Below are 17,802 nucleotides of genomic sequence, written 5' to 3'. Positions count from 1 at the left end.
TTGATAAGGTTCAACATAAGACACTGTTAGCTAAAATTAAAGCTCATGGAATTGAAGGCAAGTCATTGACCTAGTTAGGTGATTGCTTAGGCGGTAGAAGACAGAGAGTAGGGATAAGGGGTATGTACTCGAATCGGAAGGAAGTGATCAGTGTTATCCCACATGGATCTGTGCTGGGCCACCAACTATTCACTACATTTATTAATGACTTTGATAATGCAATAGAGAGCCATATATCCAAGTCTGCCAATTACACAAAGATTGGTGGCATAGTAAGTAGTGTAGATGGAAGCATAAAATTATAAAGAGACATTGCTAGATTAAGTGAGTGGGCAAAACTGTGGCAGATGGATTTCAACGCAGGTAAGTGTGAGGTCATCTATTTTGGACCCAAAAAAGGATAGATCCGAGTATTTTTTAAATGGTGAAAAGCTAGGAACAGTGGAGGTCCAAAGAGATTTAGGGGCCCATGTACACAGATCACTAAAATGTAGTGGTCAGGTACAAAAAATAATCAAAAAGGCTAATGGAATGTTAGCCTTTATAACTAGAGGGCTAGAATATAAAGGGGAGGAAGTTTTGCTACAGCTATACAAAGCCCTGGTTAGACCACATCTGGAGTACTGTGTATAGTTCTCGGCACCACACCTTAGAAAGGATATATTGGCCTTGGAAGGAGTGCAGCACAGATTCACCCAAATGTTACCAGGGATCCAATGGTTAGCTATGAGGAGAGATTATATAAACAAGGCTTGTATTGCCTGGAATATTGAAGGTTAAAGGGTGATTTGATTGAGGTTTTAGGATTTTGAAAGGAATTCATTTGGATAGAAAGAAACTTTTTCTGCTGGTGGGGGAACCTTAACCTTAAAATCAGAGCCAGGACATTCAGAAGAGAAGTTAGGAAACACTTCTTCACACAAAGCGTGGTAGAAGTGTGGAAATCTCTCCCAAAAAAGCAGTAGAAGCCAGCTCAATTAATAATTTTAAATCTGAGATTGACAGATTTTTGCTAGCCAACAGTATTAAGGGATATGGAGCCAAGGCGGGTGGATGAACATAGGATACAGATCAGCCATGATCTGACTGAATGATGGAACAGATTTGAGGGGCTGAAGGCCTACTCCTGTTCCTATCCCTATTATTTTCCTTCAGGAAGAAAACCACCTTTAAGGAAGCAAATGCCTAGTTTAAGTAAGCTTTTATTTAAAAACTTGAATACCATTTTTAATTAAGTTCTGTTTATTTCCCATCAACTTATGTGGTGTACAATTTCCCGTCTGAAAGGACAGCCAGTTAACATGATCCCAAGCACCCGCCAATATCATTTTTGAGCTAAATATTAGGTGTGAGAATGGCTTGGGATAGCGTTTTCTTCCATTTTCTTTTGTTCTGTATGCCTCTGCATAGTTGAGATCAGGAATTAGTTAAGTAACTTTGCGCATTAACTTGGCTCCTATCTCAATGTGATACAATGCTTTAAGACACCAATGAATAAGTTACACATTTATAGATAAGTTGAAATGGTAAATTTCCTAGTCCTCATCTATGACATGGAACTTGATATAACTCAAACACACATTGATAAACTGTGAGCCCACTAACAATGATTTTCCAATGCATTCTCAGTGTGTGAAGTACCATGCCACAGGCAAGAACTTGGCAAAGTATCCTGAAAACTAAAGTTATAGTTATGTACAGCCTACATCTTTAGGGAAATGTGGTTACAAACAACTGCAAAATATGACGATGCATTTGTTTTGAATATGTAAAAAGTTTTGCATGTAAATATCAGACATAGCATCATGGTACATAAGAAACAGGAGTTAGAGTAGGCCATTTCACCCTCCGAGCTTGCTCCACCGTTCAACTTCAACTCCACCTTCTCGCACTATTCCCATATCCTTTAATTCCCTTAGTTCCCAAAAATGTATCGACCTCTTAAATATACTCAATGACTGAGCATCCACAGCTCTCTGGGGTAGAGAATTCCAAAAAATCACAACCCTTTGAGTGAAGAAATTTCTCCTCATCTCAGTCCTAAATGGCCGACCCCTTATTCTGAGACTGTGACCTCATGTTCTAGATTCCCCAGCCAGGGGAAACATTTTAGGTAAGGAGACCAGAACTGTACACAATACTCCAGGTGTGGCCTCACCAATGCCCTATATAATTGTAGTAAGACTTCTTTACTCTTATACTCTAATCCTTTTGTAACAAAAGCTAACATACCATTTGCTTTCTTAATTGCTTGCTGTACAAGGACACCCAGGTCCCTCTGAATGCAAACATTTCCCAGTCTCTCACCATTCAAAAAATATTCTGCTTTTTTTGTTTTTTCCTACCAAAGTGGATAACTTCACAGTTCCTCACATTCCATTTGCCATGTTCTTGCCCACTCAGTCAACCTGTCTATATCTCTCTGCAACCTCTTTGCGCTCTTCTCACAGATTACTTTCCCACCTAACTTTGTATCATCAGCAAACTTGGATACATTACACTTAGTCCCTTCATCTAAGTCATTAATATAGATTGTAAATAGCTGAGACCCAAGCATTGATCCTTGCGTTCCCCGCTAGTTACAGCCTGCCAGCCTGAAAAAGTCCTGTTTAATCCTACTTGCTGTTTTCTGTCCATTAGCCAATCTCAATCTATGCTAATATATTACCCCCAATCCCATGAGTCCTAATTTTGTGTAATAACCTCTTGTGTGGCACCTTATTGAATGCTTTTTGAAAATCCAAATATACTACATCTACTAGTTCCCCCTTATCCATCCTACTAGTTACATTTTCATAAAACTCTAACAGATTTGTCAAACACGATTTCCCTTTCATAAAACCACGTTGACTCTGCCTAATCATATTACAAATTTCTAAGTGCCCTGTAATCACATCCCGAATAATAGATTCTAACATTTTGCCTACTACTGATGTCAGGCTAACTGGCCTACAGTTTCCCATTTTATCTCTTCCTCGTTTCTTAAATAACAAGGTTATGTTTGCTACCTTCCAATCCTTGGGGACCATTCTACAATCTAGGGAATTCTGGAAAATTAATACCAATGCATCCACTATCTCTGCAGCTACCTCTTTTAAAACCCTAGGATACAGGTTGTCAGGTCCGCCCACCACTTAGTCCCATTAATTTCTCCAGTACTATGTCTTTACTTATACTGATTTCTTATGTTCCTCATTCTCTCTAGATCCTTGGTTTGCCTTTATTTCCGGAATGTTTTTTGTGTTTTCTACCATGAAGACAGGTACAAAGTATTTGTTTAATGACTCTATCATTTCCTTATTGCCCATTATAATTTCTCCTGTCTCTACCTCTAATGGGCCAGCGTTTACTTTCACTAATCTCTTCTTATTTACATAGCTATTGAAACGTTTACAATCTGTTTTTATGGCTCTTGCCAATTTTCTCTTTCCTTATCAATTTCTTGGTCCTCCTTTGCTAAATTCTAAAATCCTCCCAATCCTCAGACTTACTGCTCTTTTTGGCAACATTATAAGCCTTTTCCTTTGATCTAATACTTCAACAGGAAAGGTAAGTTTTTTTTTACTTACCTCGGCCACCTCGCCTTTAATCATCGCCCCCGAAACGGCCGGCTGCCCAATGCACGCCTCCTGTAGCTGTCGGTGTTATCGACCAGTGAGGCTGCAGGGGGTGAAAGTCAATTTGGGGTCCGGGGCGCTAACGGGGCGATGCGTACGCCGATGATGTCACGATCTCCGGGCGAAGGAGAGCGGGGCGCAATGCTGTAGCGCCGCCACAAAACTCCTGCCGAATATGGCCGGAGTCGATGTCAGTGCCGCGCCCGGTCATAAAGCCTCCCCCCCGGGGGCGCTAACAGGAGGCGCAAAGGCGGCAAATTTCTAGCTCTAAAGGTGGTCTAACCAAGGTCTTGTACAAGGACAAAATGGTGTGCTTTCTTTTATATTTAATAGTCCTGTTAATAGAACCCAATACCCTTTTTGCTTTTGTTGTGGTTTCTTGGCATTGCTCATGAACCTTTACAGAATTATGAACTATAATGCCAACACCCATTTCTCTCAACCAATTTCAGTTCTGATCCATATAAAGTGTACTTGGTGTTGGTCCTGGCTACATTCATAACACTGCACTTATTTAGGTTAACTACCATTTGCCAGAGTTGGGTCCATTCTCCCAGCGCATCTAAATCTGATTGCAGAAATTTGTTCACGCCCAGTCCTAACACATGCACAAATGATCATATCATTTGTGGACTTGTGGATCAGTCCCCAAACACCTATATCTAAGTAATTTATGAAGATAGTAAAAAGCAATGTCCCTAACACTGACACCTGTGGGACACCCCTGGTAACTGGCCTTCAAGACCAACAACCGTTAATAACATCTTTCTGCAGATGGCAATGTACCTATTTCTTAATCCATTGTAGCAACGTCCAACTATTTCCACAAGATTCTGTCTTGCAGAGTAACCTATTGTGAGGTACCTCATCAAAGTTTTTCTAAAAATCCAAGTAGACAATGTCTACTGGGATACCCTCATCCACTAACATAGTAACTTCTTCAAATAATTCTAGCAAATTATTAAGACACAACCTTCTTTTTCAAAATCGATGTTGAGTGTCATTGATAACTCATTATTTATCCAGTTGATCATAAAAGAGCATCTCTTATGATCCCTTCAAGCATCTTTCCCATAACTGATGTCAGACTAATGCTCTTACAGTTCCTTTATGACACTTATTGAAAATCAGGAGCATCTTTCCAATCCAAGGGAACAATCCCAGACTCTAGTGAACTGTTAAAGACATGGGCAAGGGTCTTGCAAAGCACATGCCCATCTCTTTAATCACCCTTCGATGGATGTTATCTGGACCAGCAGCCTGAACTATGTTAAGGTTCCTTATTCTGTCTAATATATCCTCAGCTATTTTTATTATTTACAATTTTCTTATCTACAGTGCAACCCACAGCTAGTCAGTGATTTAACCATTCAAATATAAATTTTGCCCAATTGCATTGCAAGGGATAAACAGAGTCAGCATAGTTTTATGAAAGGGAAACCATGTTTAACAAATTTGCTGGTGTGCTTTGAGGATGTAATGAGCAGGGTAGATAAAGGTGAGCCAGCGGATGTGGTGTATTTGGATTTCCAGAAAGCATTCAATAAGGTGCCACATAAAAGGTTACTGCATAAGAGCTCATGGAGTTGGGGGTAATATATTAGCATGGATAGAGAATTGGCTAACTAACAGAAAGCAGCGAGTCGGGATAAATGGGTCATTTTCCGGTTGGCAAATGGTAACTAGTGGGGTGCCACAGGGCTTGGTGCTGGGGCCTCAACTATTTACAATCTACATTAATGACTTGGATGAAGGGACCAAGTGTAATGTAGCCAAGTTTGCGGATGATACAAAGATGGGTGGGAAAGCAAGTTGTGCAGAGGACTCAAAGAATCTGCAAAGGGATATAGACAGGCTAAGTGAGTGGGCAAACATTTGGCAGATGGAGTATAATGTGGGAAAGTGCAAGGTTATCCACATTGGCAGGAAAAATAAAAAAGCAAATTATTATTAAATGGAGAGAGATTACAAAATGCTACAGTTCAGAGGGACCTGGGGGTCCTTGTGCATGAAACACAAAAAGTTAGCATGCAGGTACAGCAAGTAATCAAAAAGGCAAATGGAATGTTGGCCTTTATTGCAAGGGGGTTGGAGTATAAAAGCAGGGAAGTCCTGCTGCAACTGTACAGGGTATTGGTGAGACCACACCTTGAGTACTGCGTACAGTTTTGGTCTCCTTATTTAAGGAAGGATATACTTGCATTGGAGGCAGTTCAGAGACGATTCGCTCAGTTGATTCCTGAGATGCCGTGGAGGCTGGGTTATTAAATACATTTAAGGTGGAGATAGACAGATTTTTGCAAGATAAGGGAGTGAAAGGTTATGGGGAGCAGGCAGGGAAGTGGCTTTGAGCCCAAGATCAGCCATGATCTTATTGAATGGCACAGTAGGCTCGAGGGGCCAAGTGGCCTATTCCTGCTCCTATGTCTTATGTTCTTATGTTCTTATGTAGCTCTAGGTTGAAATTCCAACTGAGGCCAAACGCTACATTCTCCTGGCCTGTTTTACTCCTCTGGTCGCTCATTGCTCAAAATTATTCTCTCATTATTAAGCTCAAATTTATAGCGTCTTAAATTACACAATAACTGAACTGCCACAAGAAATAACAGCCAATCACAGAGCAGCTAATTACAGTATTTATTTAACCAGTTAATACCTATCTGTAAATAAGACCAAGGATAATGCACCAAATAAACAAGTTTAACGGTTCCTTACATTGAATAGTTAGAATGCAGTTAATTAAAGTCAAAATACAATAAAATAAATCAGTAAAAATGCCAGTATGTATGCACTAATCACTCACAATTAACACTGGCTGATTGGATCTGAAGGGAACATATAAAAACAAAGAGCTCATACTTTAGATCTTCTTTTTAATATTAAATTTATTTTGATTCCCTTCTATCAACCATTTTTCTAATTATTTTGCAACAGGATCTGCTTGCTACCATGCACCTCCTTCAGCCATTAAAAAAGGGATGCTATTATACACATACTGCTAATAAATTGCTGTTAATGCTGATCCAAGATGAGACGGTTGATTGTTGTGCTCATAGTGGAGTAAGTAAGTTATATCAGATTTCTGCTCCCCCAGAAGATGAATAGCTCTTCATATTGAGTGAGCCCCACTTAATAACCATACCCAAAAACAGACAAGGCTAACTCTATCATTGGCACGTCAAAGTGATTGGCAACCCTCATACTTAAACCTGAAACCATCGGGTTAGGAATACATTTTTAAATTGAGAAACTATGTGAAGGGACAAGGCCTATAGTGCAGGACACCGCCAAGCTTGAAAAAAGGAGAGTGGACGAGATGAATCAAGAAGTAGTGATCAGGATTGCCAACCTTGTATGTTAAAAGCTGCAGATTGTAGAAGGAAGTTGAGACTGAGGGTGATAAGGAGTTCCACAATTTTGAGGTCCTGGGAAAAAATGAATTGAAATAGATAATGCAATGAGTCTTGGCTTTAATGTTATGTACTTGCAGTGAAAAAAATATGCAGCACAGCGTATTTGGAAATTGTGAACAAGAGAAAAAAATTCAGAGTAGAAATAATCGTAGTAGTATTAATAAAAGAAAGATGGGAAAGGTTGGTGAAGGAGATTGAAGGAGGCTGAAAGCTAAAGATGAAAGAAGACCAGCTAACATTTGACAGTCTAACTCATCTATCCTGTCCAGAAGTGTAATTGAAATGCTTGATGAGCCTCACCAGACAGGGAATCAGTATTCGGTACTTGGACTTTTAAATAGAGAGTTATGAGTAGGTGAAGTAAATAACAATTATGGAATGAACAAGGCAGCTGAACTTCTTGGAATCAGCTTTAGGAGATGTAAGCAGGCCACTTGAGAACAATGAAGACAGCAAGGCCAAAATATCAATAGATGAAGACTAAGGGGGAGAAATTTGGTTGGTTAGTGCCTCCCATTAGCGCCTCCATGGGGCGATAACAGGGCGCTAATGGCTTACCGCCCGGGCGCAGCAATGTTACTGCTACCTATGAAATTCACCTGACGGTTTGTGGCGGCAGTAACCCCTCATGCCATGATCTCCAGCGCCCGGAGATCGTGACGTCATCCGGCTGCGCAGCGCCCTCGACCCAAACTTTGGTTCCGCCCCCATGCAGCATCGCTGGCCGAAAACACCGGCAGCTGCAGGAGGCATTCATCGGGAGGCCGGGTGCTTCGGGGGCAATACTTAAAGGCGAGGTGGCTGAGGTAAGTAAAATAAATTCTGAAATGCGCTTTCTCTTTTGTTTTTCCTTTGCCTTCGCCAGCGATCGATCAGCCCGGCACTCTGCTGCAGTATGCCAGGCTGATTGGGCCGGATCGCGGCTGCCGTCGGGGACCAGGTAAGTTTTCCCCTTGCAGAGCCTGCAGCGATGGCCCTTCCCTTTAGGGGAGGGAAGGAGCCTTCCAACGTGGCAGTGCTGCACAATCCATTTTGCAGCGCTGCACACCTACCGCCCCGCCTGCTGCCTGTTGTGCTCCAGGAAGGAAGTTGGGTGCTTGATTTAGAGCTCCACTTCCTTCCTGGAGCACTAAAACCCAATTTTTTTTAAATCTGGGAATCATTAGTGCCTGGCGCTAAGTTTCCCAGCTTTCAAAAGTTGCCGCCCCCAAACGGGGCGATACTGAATTCCTCCCCCTAAGATCCTATATTGCTTAAGCTACTAGTTCACTGGTTGTAATTTTTTATTCCTTTAATTCAACTTCTTAATAGCTATTAAGTATCCTGATTATCTTCTCACCTTAACTAGATTTTTGAATTTACTTCAATTGGCATTGCTTCATTTCAGTATACCTACTCGAGCACTTAAAATTGTTGCTTTCAGGTTCCACACTTTAAGTGGGTGAAGTTGGGTATCGCCCCATTTGGGGCACTAACTTTTGAAATTTTGAAAATTTCACACCAGGCGTTAAGGTTTCTGAACTTCTAATAAATTGGGTATTAGAGCCCCAGGATGGAAGTAGGGAGCTAAATCAAGCGCTAATGACCTCAGTGGGGTGCTACAGGGGCGCTACCAGCAGAGCGCTAATGAATTCATTTAGAGCCATTGGCCTAGAAATTGGGTATTGCCCCGCTTGGGGCGTTAGATTCGGTGCTGCACAAATTTTATAGCCAGACGCAACTTATCGCCACCTCACGCGATATTGGGTTGCAGCGCCCCTAAAGGTGATTGAGGCGCTAAATCATGCGTTGCACTGGACTCCTAAGGCGCTAACCTGGCGGCGCAACCCAATATCGGGGCGGGCGGGAGCAGCACAGGTGCTCTCAATTACCGATGACCACGAGACTTCCAGGTGCCGGCCAGCTCTTAAAGGGGTGGGTGAGTAAGCATCAGCAGCCACACTCTGCACCTTGTAGGCCTGAAAATCGGAGCAGGCCATTCTCTGGCGCAAAAAACTTGGAGAAGATGGAGAGGGTGAGGCAGAGAGCAGAGCGCTTCACCAATGGGGCATTGGAGGAATTGGTGGCCGCAGTGGAGCGCCGGAGAGATGTACTCTACCCCGACAATGGCAGGAGGCCTAATCAAAAGGAATACTGCCGAGCTTGGAGGGATGTTTCTCAGAGGGTCAACTCCAGCAACATGGTGACCAGGAGCCCTGTGCAGTGCAGGAAGAAATTCAATGACCTCACTCGGGTCGTGAGGGTGAGTGGTGTTTATGCAAACTTCTGCAACCCTCCATCTGCACCTGACTTTATGGCTACAGGGTGCGCGATGCCCCAATGGCCATGTGTCAGCAAGCACCCATGGCTCTTTCTGGGTACACACATGCACATTTGACTCAGGGCATCATGTAAGGGCTCTTCCACCATGGGGGGCATGAGATGATAACTCAGGGCATCATGTAAGGGCTCTTCCACCATGGGGGGCATGAGATGATAACTCAGGGCATCATGTAACATAACTTCCCGTCCTTTCTCCTGCAGGCCAAGCTAGCGAGGAGCCGCAAGGACCAGCTTCGCACCGGAGGAGGACGTCCTCAACTGCAGACTCTAACGGATCTCGAAGAGAGAGGCCACCAGATTGTTGGAGGTCGTCTGAGTGGTCCTGTCACCACTGCAGCTACCGACCCCATTGTCCACAGCGATGGTAAGGTCCTCACCTTTTACAGCTGTCTCCTTCCACTTGTTCCCCCCCACCATCATGCTTTCTCACTGTGGACCTATGTCATAGCATTGCCGCAATCTTGCATCCCTTGCTGCCAAGCTGTCCTTTCGCTAAAGCCACTCTTCAACCTCCCTGCTTTCAGATGCTGCATCACCAGCTCGGGAGCCGGGCCCTCAAGCTGCCAGTGCCACTGCCTCCGGAGGCGACGATCAGGAGGAAGCCGGAACATCCGTGCCAGCCTCAGGGGAGGCAACCCATCTGGAGACTGGTGATAGTAGTTCCCTGGAGGGGAGGGGGGGGTCTCTGATGAGGAGCCAGTTGCAGGAACCAGCGGGCTGCAGCCACGCGAGGGGGGTAGGGAAGCTCGGGGGCCGTCTCCCCGGAGGGCGAGGCAGGCCACGATGACTGCTGCACAGAGTGCAGAGGAGGTGCGTAGCCTTTCCAAAATGAGCGCCCAGGCCCGCCTCAGGCACACTGAGCTGATGGCTGCAGTGGGGAGGATGCCTAACTCGATCGATACACTGGCAAAGAGTGTGCTGGACTTTGGGGCAGCAATGGAAAGGACTGTCCAGGGCTTCGGGGCAGCAATGGAAAGGACTGTCCAGGGCTTCAGGCCATCCCTGGAAAGGTCTGTCCAGGGCTTGTCCGAAGCACTGGCACCTGCCACGCAGGTCCACAGTGCTGCCACGCAGTCACTTGCTGGCCTCGTGCAGACGCATATTGAGGCCACGCGAACACTCACTGCTGCCACCCTAGCTGCATCAGGCAGGATTACCCGGGGCCCTTGCAGCACCACAGCAGGCCATGAATCTGTGGACCAGCCGATTGTGGCGGATGCTGCGGTGCTGCCCCGTCAGAGTGCCAGTGTGTCGGCCGACCACGGAGCAGGTGTCCTCTCTCGGCATGTAAGCATTCCTGATGTCACCGCTGGAACGTCTGCACTGCAGCTGCCACCACCTGCAGGACAGACTGCCTCCAACCATGCGCAGTTGGAGCAGCCAGCTTCCGGGCCCTCCAAGCCCAGAGGTCGTCCAGGCCATCCCTCAGGGGCTTCTGCGCTTCCAGACACTCTGCAGGCGTCCCCCAGCCTTGACGTAGCCACTGGGGTCCAATTACGGAGGAGCTGCAGGGAGGGAAGGGGCCGATCTCGTAAGAGAAGTCGGTCTCCATCAAGGGGTCAACAGTAGAGGGAGGCGCTGAGATGTCTCTTTTGTAGAATTCAAGGCCGTCCACACCTGCTGTGATTGTTTGTCATGTTTTGGTTCGTCTTGCGGGTTTGCCAGACAGTTATGTGTTAGTTCGTTAGTTATGCTTTCTGTTGCCATTACGTTGTCATGCTGGAAGGAAGCACTTTTTTGAAAATAAAGAAAATGTTTTATTTACAATGCAGCTCTAGACTATTTACAAGCATGGTGGCCTTCATAGGCTTTGAGCGACCCGAAGGGCGCTGTTCCAATCACACCCCTACATGTAACCCCACCTGATGCAGGGTCATCCAGACTCGAGTCGACATTGGCTTGTTCTCTCTACACAGATGCGGCTGGACCTGCTGTGATTTCCAGCCAAAAAAAATTTTTTTGTCTGTTTTTTTGTTTTTCATACAGACCCCAGCATCTGCAATATTTGACCCCTTGTGACCCCACCTCATTGTTCTTTGATGTAATGTTTCCCTGGCTGACCTGTTTGGACACCATTCACACCTTTGACTGCTGTGATTATCTCTCTGCCGAGGTGCGATAAATGGCAGTTGGAAAGGTTACCTGTAAACATCTGACATGATTCTCTGACTATATAAGCTGTGTCTTTATGCATTTCGCCACTTCACCTGAAGAAGGAGCAGCGCTCCGAAAGCTTGTGATTTCAAATAAAGCTGTTGGACTATAACCTGGTGTTGTGTGATTTCTTACATTTGTCCACCCCAGTCCAACTCCGGCATCTCCACACCACCCCGCATTCCATCAGAGGGGCCTAGAACCGAGTCCTTATGAGCCTCTGACGGACGGCCCTTTCAGTTTCTGGAGCCCTCCCATCTTCCTCCCCCTCCTCCTCGTCCTCCTCCTCCTCCTCGTCCACCTGCTCCTCCTCCTCCTCCTCCTCCTCGTCCGCCTGCTCTGCTGGACCTTGAGGGTCGGCTGGCATTGGCTAGGTGCGTCGAATGGCCAGGTTGTGGAGCATGCAGCAGACCACGACGATGCGCGCCACTTGCTCCGGCGAGTACTGTAGGGTGCCCCCCGAATGGTCGAGACATCGGAAACGCTGCTTGAGGACACCAATTGTGTGCTCCACAATGTTCCTGGTCGCCTGATGGCTGTTGTTGTAATGCTCTTCTGCCGGGGTGCTGGACAAACGGAGCGGGGTCATGAGCCATGGGCAGAGAGGATAGCCCTTGTCGCCAAGAAGCCAGCCTCGTGGGTGAGCCGGGGCCTCAAAAAGGTCAGCCACTGAGGTCTGCCGCAGGATGAACGTGTCGTGGCTGCTGCCAGGGAATTGTGCGTTGACCGCCATGATCATCTGCCCGTGGTCACAGACCAGCTGCACATTGAGGGAGTGGAACCCCTTGCGGTTGCGGTACTCCTCCGGATTCTGTAATGGCGCCCGCAAAGCCACATGTGTGCAATCAATGGCCCCCTGCACCATGGGGAAGTCCGCAATAGCCGCGAAGCCCTGCGCGCGCTCCCTCTGCTTCTTCAGGGTCAAAGGGAAGGTGATTAATTCCCGCCTCCTTCTATAGAGGGCATCTGTCACTTACCGGATGCAGCAATGCACCGCAAATTGTGAAATATTTGCAATGTCCCCTGTAGCTGCCTGAAACGATCCGCTGGTGAAAAAGTTTAGGGCAACAGTGACTTTTACGGCCAGCGACAGAGAGGTCCTGCACCGTAGCCGCGGCTGCAGATCTTCAGCAAGCAGGTGGCACAGCTCAGTCACAACATCCTTACCGAATCTGAGCCTTCGCAGACACTGCTCCTCCGACATGGTAAGGTATGACACCTGCTGCCTGAAAACCCTGGCAGCGTACGGTCGGATTTGGCGACGTCCATTGCCCCTCCTCCTTCTGGCCAATCCCGGCCCTCTCTCCCTCCGCCTCTGTGCCCTTGCCAGATGTTCAGCCAGGAGGACGTTCCCCTCCAAAGCAGCTCCCATTATAAAGTGAGACGAGTATGACACAGTAATCACTCACGATCAAAGTGTTCTGGACAGGGCTGAAGGTCCAAAGGCACCGCTGGCTCAATGAAAAGAACGCTCTCCCACTGAAGGTCAGCAACTCACTCCAGCAACGAGCAGGATGCCCACCCCAAATGGCTGCCGCTTTTATACTACTGCTGTTCCCTTTAAAGAGCGCCCCCCGAGTCCGACAAGGACCTGGGAACGTTCCATCCAACTGTCACTATTAGCACCAGGCGGAGCGGAGGCGGGCGCCACTGAATTTCCGGTCCAGGGCACCAAAAGGCATTGCACACTGAAATGATGTCATGATCTGCCTGCGCCCGCGAGCGGGCGCTAAGATTTAGTGCCGGCGCTAAAAGGCTACTCAATATGGCAGAAGGCGCTGGGTTCACTGCGCCCGCCCAAAAATTGGGTAACGCCCCAATTCTCGGGCTCTTTAGGCGCTAATCGCTGGCGCTAGCAACCAAATTTCTCCCCCATTGTTTGTTAATTTACCTATCCTATTACTATCTCATCTCACCTTGAATATCTCTTAATGTCTCTTCTTTCGTCACCTCCCCCCTTTCCCAGCCCCCAAGCAGCCTTTTGTTTCATTTCCTGCCTTTTCTCTCAGTTCTGTAGAAGGGTCTCTCTCCACGGATGTTGCCTGGCCTGCTGAGTTTTTCCAGCATTTTCTGTTGTTATTTCGGATTTCCAGCATCCACAGTATTTTGCTATCATAATGAATTTCAGGTGCAATGCATTCAGCAATGATCCTTCACACTGATTCCTTCCAGCTCTTAAAGGGGAGGTTGCATCATTGTGCAGATGCTCAGTTTCAGCATTGCTGGCTTTGAGGCGACCTGCGAGCAACTGGCTCCCCTGATGGCTATGGCTGTTCCCACTCCCAGGGAGCGAGCTCGTCGGTTCACAGACGTGGCATTGGAGGCATTGGTGGCTGGAGTGGAGCGAAGAAGAGCAATGCTGTTCCCGGCCACTGGAAGGTAGCCATCGCCTCAGGTGTTCAGGGCAATGTGGAGGGAAGTGGCCCAGGAGGCCTCGGCCAGTAGTGTGGTGGAACGCAGCCTGACACAGTGCCTCAAGAAATTCAACTACCTCAGTCGGTTGGTCAAGATGAGTACATGCATCAACAGCTCCTATATACCAGCATCTGAACCTCAGTCTGTGCACACTGTGCAAACAACCGCACTGCCACCACTCACCCACCAAACATCTTCACCTACTCAAACTCACATCCACATCTCACGCCTTGCCTACAATCACAGCTATTCAACGACGGCAGGCATATCTCCCAAACACTTAGCTGGACTCTGACTCACTCACATTTGTTTCTCTTGCAGGCCAAGATGGCCCACAATAGGAGGGAGCAGCAGAGAACAGGCGGGGATGATGCGCAGCTCCAGCAGCTCTCAGACCTGGAGGAGCGAGTGCTGCGACTCATTGGGCAGCAGGTGGTGGGCGCCGTGGCCGTCAGTGACGTAGGCCCCGTTGGGGACAAAAACAGTATCTTCAGCTCCTCTCCTTCTCATCCCACTTCCCCCTCACCCCACAAACCTTTCTCACTTTCCACCTCCTGAGAATGTCTGCATTCCTTGCTCCATTCCTGCCCCCCTGCCCTCACCTTAACGCAAGTGTTGTGCCTTTATGCTCTTAGATAATCAACAACCAGATGACCAGCCTATCCTTGAGCCCCCATTGAGAGTGAGGAAGGAGAAGAGGAGGAGGAGTAAAGCACCGCGTCACTGCATCTCTCACCTGCAGATACTGGCACTATGCGATCTTTAGAGGCAAGTTTAGTAGAAGGGTCTGCACTGGGTGATGCACCAGGGACAAGCAGGCTGCAGCAAGGCCAGGGGGAAAGGGTAGATCGGGAGGCAGCTCCGCAGAGGGCAAGTTCGCACATGAGTTCTGCTGCACAGGACTCAGATGAGGACCTCAATGGGGAGGCGTTCACAAGAAGGGTGATGGCCATGCACACCGAGATGATAGGTGCAATGACAAGGGTGCCTGAGAGCCTCTCGGCAATGGTAAGGAGCATGGAAGAGTCCGCCTCCGACATTGCACAGAGCTCTGCGCACACCATGGAGCCCATAAATTCCACTGTGCAGAGGATAGTGGACTCCCAGAGACCATGCGGATCCAGACCTCGTGACGCGTGTCATGGGTGATGTGGCAGCTTCCATTGCAGCACAGGCGGAAGCAACGCAACATCTTAGTGCTGTAGTACAGTCAATGGTTGCTGCCATCAAGTCTCAGACTGCTCTCATTCAGTCTCAGCTTGATGCCACAAGAGCTCTGACTGCTGCCATTGTCACTGGGTCCGCCACAGTCTACCAGGGATCTCACGGTGCCGCAGCAGGCCAGCAATCTGTGCTCCAGTAGATTGGTAGGGATGCTGAGGTGCTGCCCCAGGGGAGTGGGAGTGGGTCAGTGGAGCAGGAACTTGCTGTCCTCTCTCAGGATGACAGCATTCCTGATCCTATCACTGCCACTCTGCCATTGCACTTGTCGCTGTCTGTCATGCAGCCAGCCCAGACTGCCGCCGCCCAACCTGAGGTGGTGCAGTGTACAGCCGGGCCTTCCAGGCCCAGAGCTGGTTGAGGGCGTCCTGCAAGGCCATCTGTCATTTTTGGCACCAACGCTCAGCAGCCTTCCACCAGCCCTGCTGCAGCCACTGGGGAGATACTATGTAGGAGCAGTAGATTAGGAAAGGGACTGTAAAGAGGGGAGCTAAGAGTTTGCACAAGGGTGATTAGTCAATATTGTTGTATATATGTGGTTAATGGTTTTGATAAATTTATTACCGGAATGTTGCAGATTTGGTGCTGTGTCTCATTTCAGTTCTGGGGCGTGGTATGGAATCACAAAGTGATGGAATGATGGCGACGTGCTCAGCAATTGGAACAAGGACTCGAAATTACTGGAAACGGAGTCACGGACCAACCTTGCAGAACGCCGATTGAGTGGCTGCCTCCCTCCTCACTGCTATTTGTCCTCCTGCTCCTCTTCTTCCTCCTCCTTGTCCTCCTCCTCCTGAGATGGTGCGACTATGCCTGGTGGCAATGGCTGCGCCCGCATGATGACCAAGTTGTGCAGCATGCAGCAGACGACGACGAAAAGTGACACCCGCTCAGCCGAGTACTGGAGGGCTCCTCCCAAGCGGTCAAGGCAGCGGAACCTTTGAGTGCTTGAGCACTCTGATGGTCTGCTCAATGATTTTCCTGGTAGCAGCATGGCTCTCATTATATGAGTGCTGGGCACGAGTGTTGGGGTTGCAGAGGGGAGTCATGAGCCAGGTAGAGAGCGGATAGCCCTCGTCTCAAAGCAGCCAGCCGCAAGCTTCATGTGGTGGCTGGAACAGATCTGGCACACCGGTCTGGCGCAGGATGAAGGCATTGTGGCTGCTGCCAGGATAACAGGCATTAACCGTCAGGATTCGCAGTGTGTGGTCGCAAACCAACTGCACATTAAGTGAGTGGTAGCCTTTGTGGTTACAGAATATCTCAGGATTTTTATGAGGTGCCCACAAAGCAATGTGAGTGCAGTCAATGATGCCCTGCACCACGGGGAAGCCCACTATCCTGGCAAAGCCACATGCACGCTCACGCTTATTCTCTCTGGTCATGGGGAAGGAAATGTAGTCCCTTCTCCTTCTGTACAGAGCATCTGTGACCTGGTGGATGGAACAATGGATGGCAAACTGGGAAATGTTGGAGATGTCGCCTGTTGCACACTGGAATGATCCGCTGGCATAGAAATTGAGGGCGATGGTGACCTTGACTGCCACTGAGAGAGACATGGTGGTCCTGATCTCAGGCCTTTTAACACACTGGTTCTCAGTGAAATTCATGTAGGAGAACTGCTGCCGGAATACCCTGGGTGGGTAAGGCCTCCTGTTGAGAGCCCTGTTGGCCCTCCTACCTCTGGCCACATTTTGCACTCTTTCTCTGTGCTTCAGTTGCCTCCGACGTTGACGCTGAAGGACGAGGTCCAGTGCCAGTACAGCCCCCATGAAAGGAAACAAATATAGCACATTCAAATCTCCCCTCAATGAAACTCAATAATCTTTATGTGCCAGAAAACTTGTTGAAATGCAAACGCGCAAATCGGTCAAAAGGCCTCTTTGCCGATGTGAAATTAACAACGCAGCATTGTTGGCCGATGAAAACTACACTGGAAGTGGACGCCTTTAAATAGCGCTCCTCCAGGGGACATCCAACGGAAAGCCTCCTCCTCTACCTGTCATTGTTAACGGCAGGTGCATAAACAGGGGATGAGAGGGAATTTTTCACCCGGGCGCAACCGGGGCGATGTGCACGGCAATGGCGTCACGATCTCCGGGCGCAAGGGATCAGGGCGCAACGTCTGACCACCGCCGCAAAACTCCTGCCGAATTTAGCGGGAGGCGTTGATATCGCTGCACCTGCTCGCAAACCCATTTGCGCCCCGTTACCGCCCCTGGAGGCACTAACAGGAGGCACAAAGGAGCCAAATTTCTAGCCCTCTGTCTTGGAACTGAACTTCTTTGTTGGTTTGACTTCAGTAGATATCAGGATACTTTCTCTCTATACAACAATTTAATCACAGACCCATTTTATTCTAATTGCTTTCCTTTAAATTACTCTAGTTTTACATCTGACATGATCCTTGTTATTTTTATATTACTATATAATCTTCTACTGGACATAAAGGCTCGGAATTTTCATTCGCCATCATTTCACCTTTGAAACTGACCGCAACTTCAGGATTTAGTGCATGAGCAGCCTAACAAGGAAATCCTGAAGTTGCGGTTTGTCATTCACTGCTCTTCCACAGGATGCGCTATCTCCCCCGCAATGCCCCCACCCCCACCCCCGAGCCTGAAACCAGAGTAATCTGTCAAATCATGGAAACTGACAAA

General features: G+C 47.8%; 2 protein-coding genes across 3 annotated transcripts in view; one reads left to right on the top strand and one right to left on the bottom strand.

The window, feature by feature from the left end:
- The window catches only part of LOC147125075 (uncharacterized), a 200,179-nt gene that overhangs the window by 47,655 nt on the left and 134,722 nt on the right, over positions 1–17,802 (bottom strand). The gene's annotated exons all lie outside the window — the stretch shown is intronic.
- Positions 123–11,673, top strand: LOC147125076 (uncharacterized). The gene is made up of 4 exons (XM_085985595.1): positions 123–272; positions 7,675–7,836; positions 9,554–9,716; positions 9,877–11,673. Exons 1-4 carry the CDS (start codon positions 123–125, stop codon positions 10,137–10,139), a joined length of 738 nt encoding a protein of 245 aa, XP_085841721.1. The 3' UTR covers positions 10,140–11,673.

The sequence above is a fragment of the Somniosus microcephalus genome, chromosome 1 (genome assembly GCF_052327205.1).
Source record: "Somniosus microcephalus isolate GS21.2 chromosome 1, FLI_Smic_1.0, whole genome shotgun sequence".
Lineage (NCBI taxonomy): Eukaryota > Metazoa > Chordata > Chondrichthyes > Squaliformes > Somniosidae > Somniosus > Somniosus microcephalus.
The sequence above is the reverse complement of the archived record's forward strand: the minus strand, read 5'-3'. Positions and strand labels throughout refer to the sequence as shown.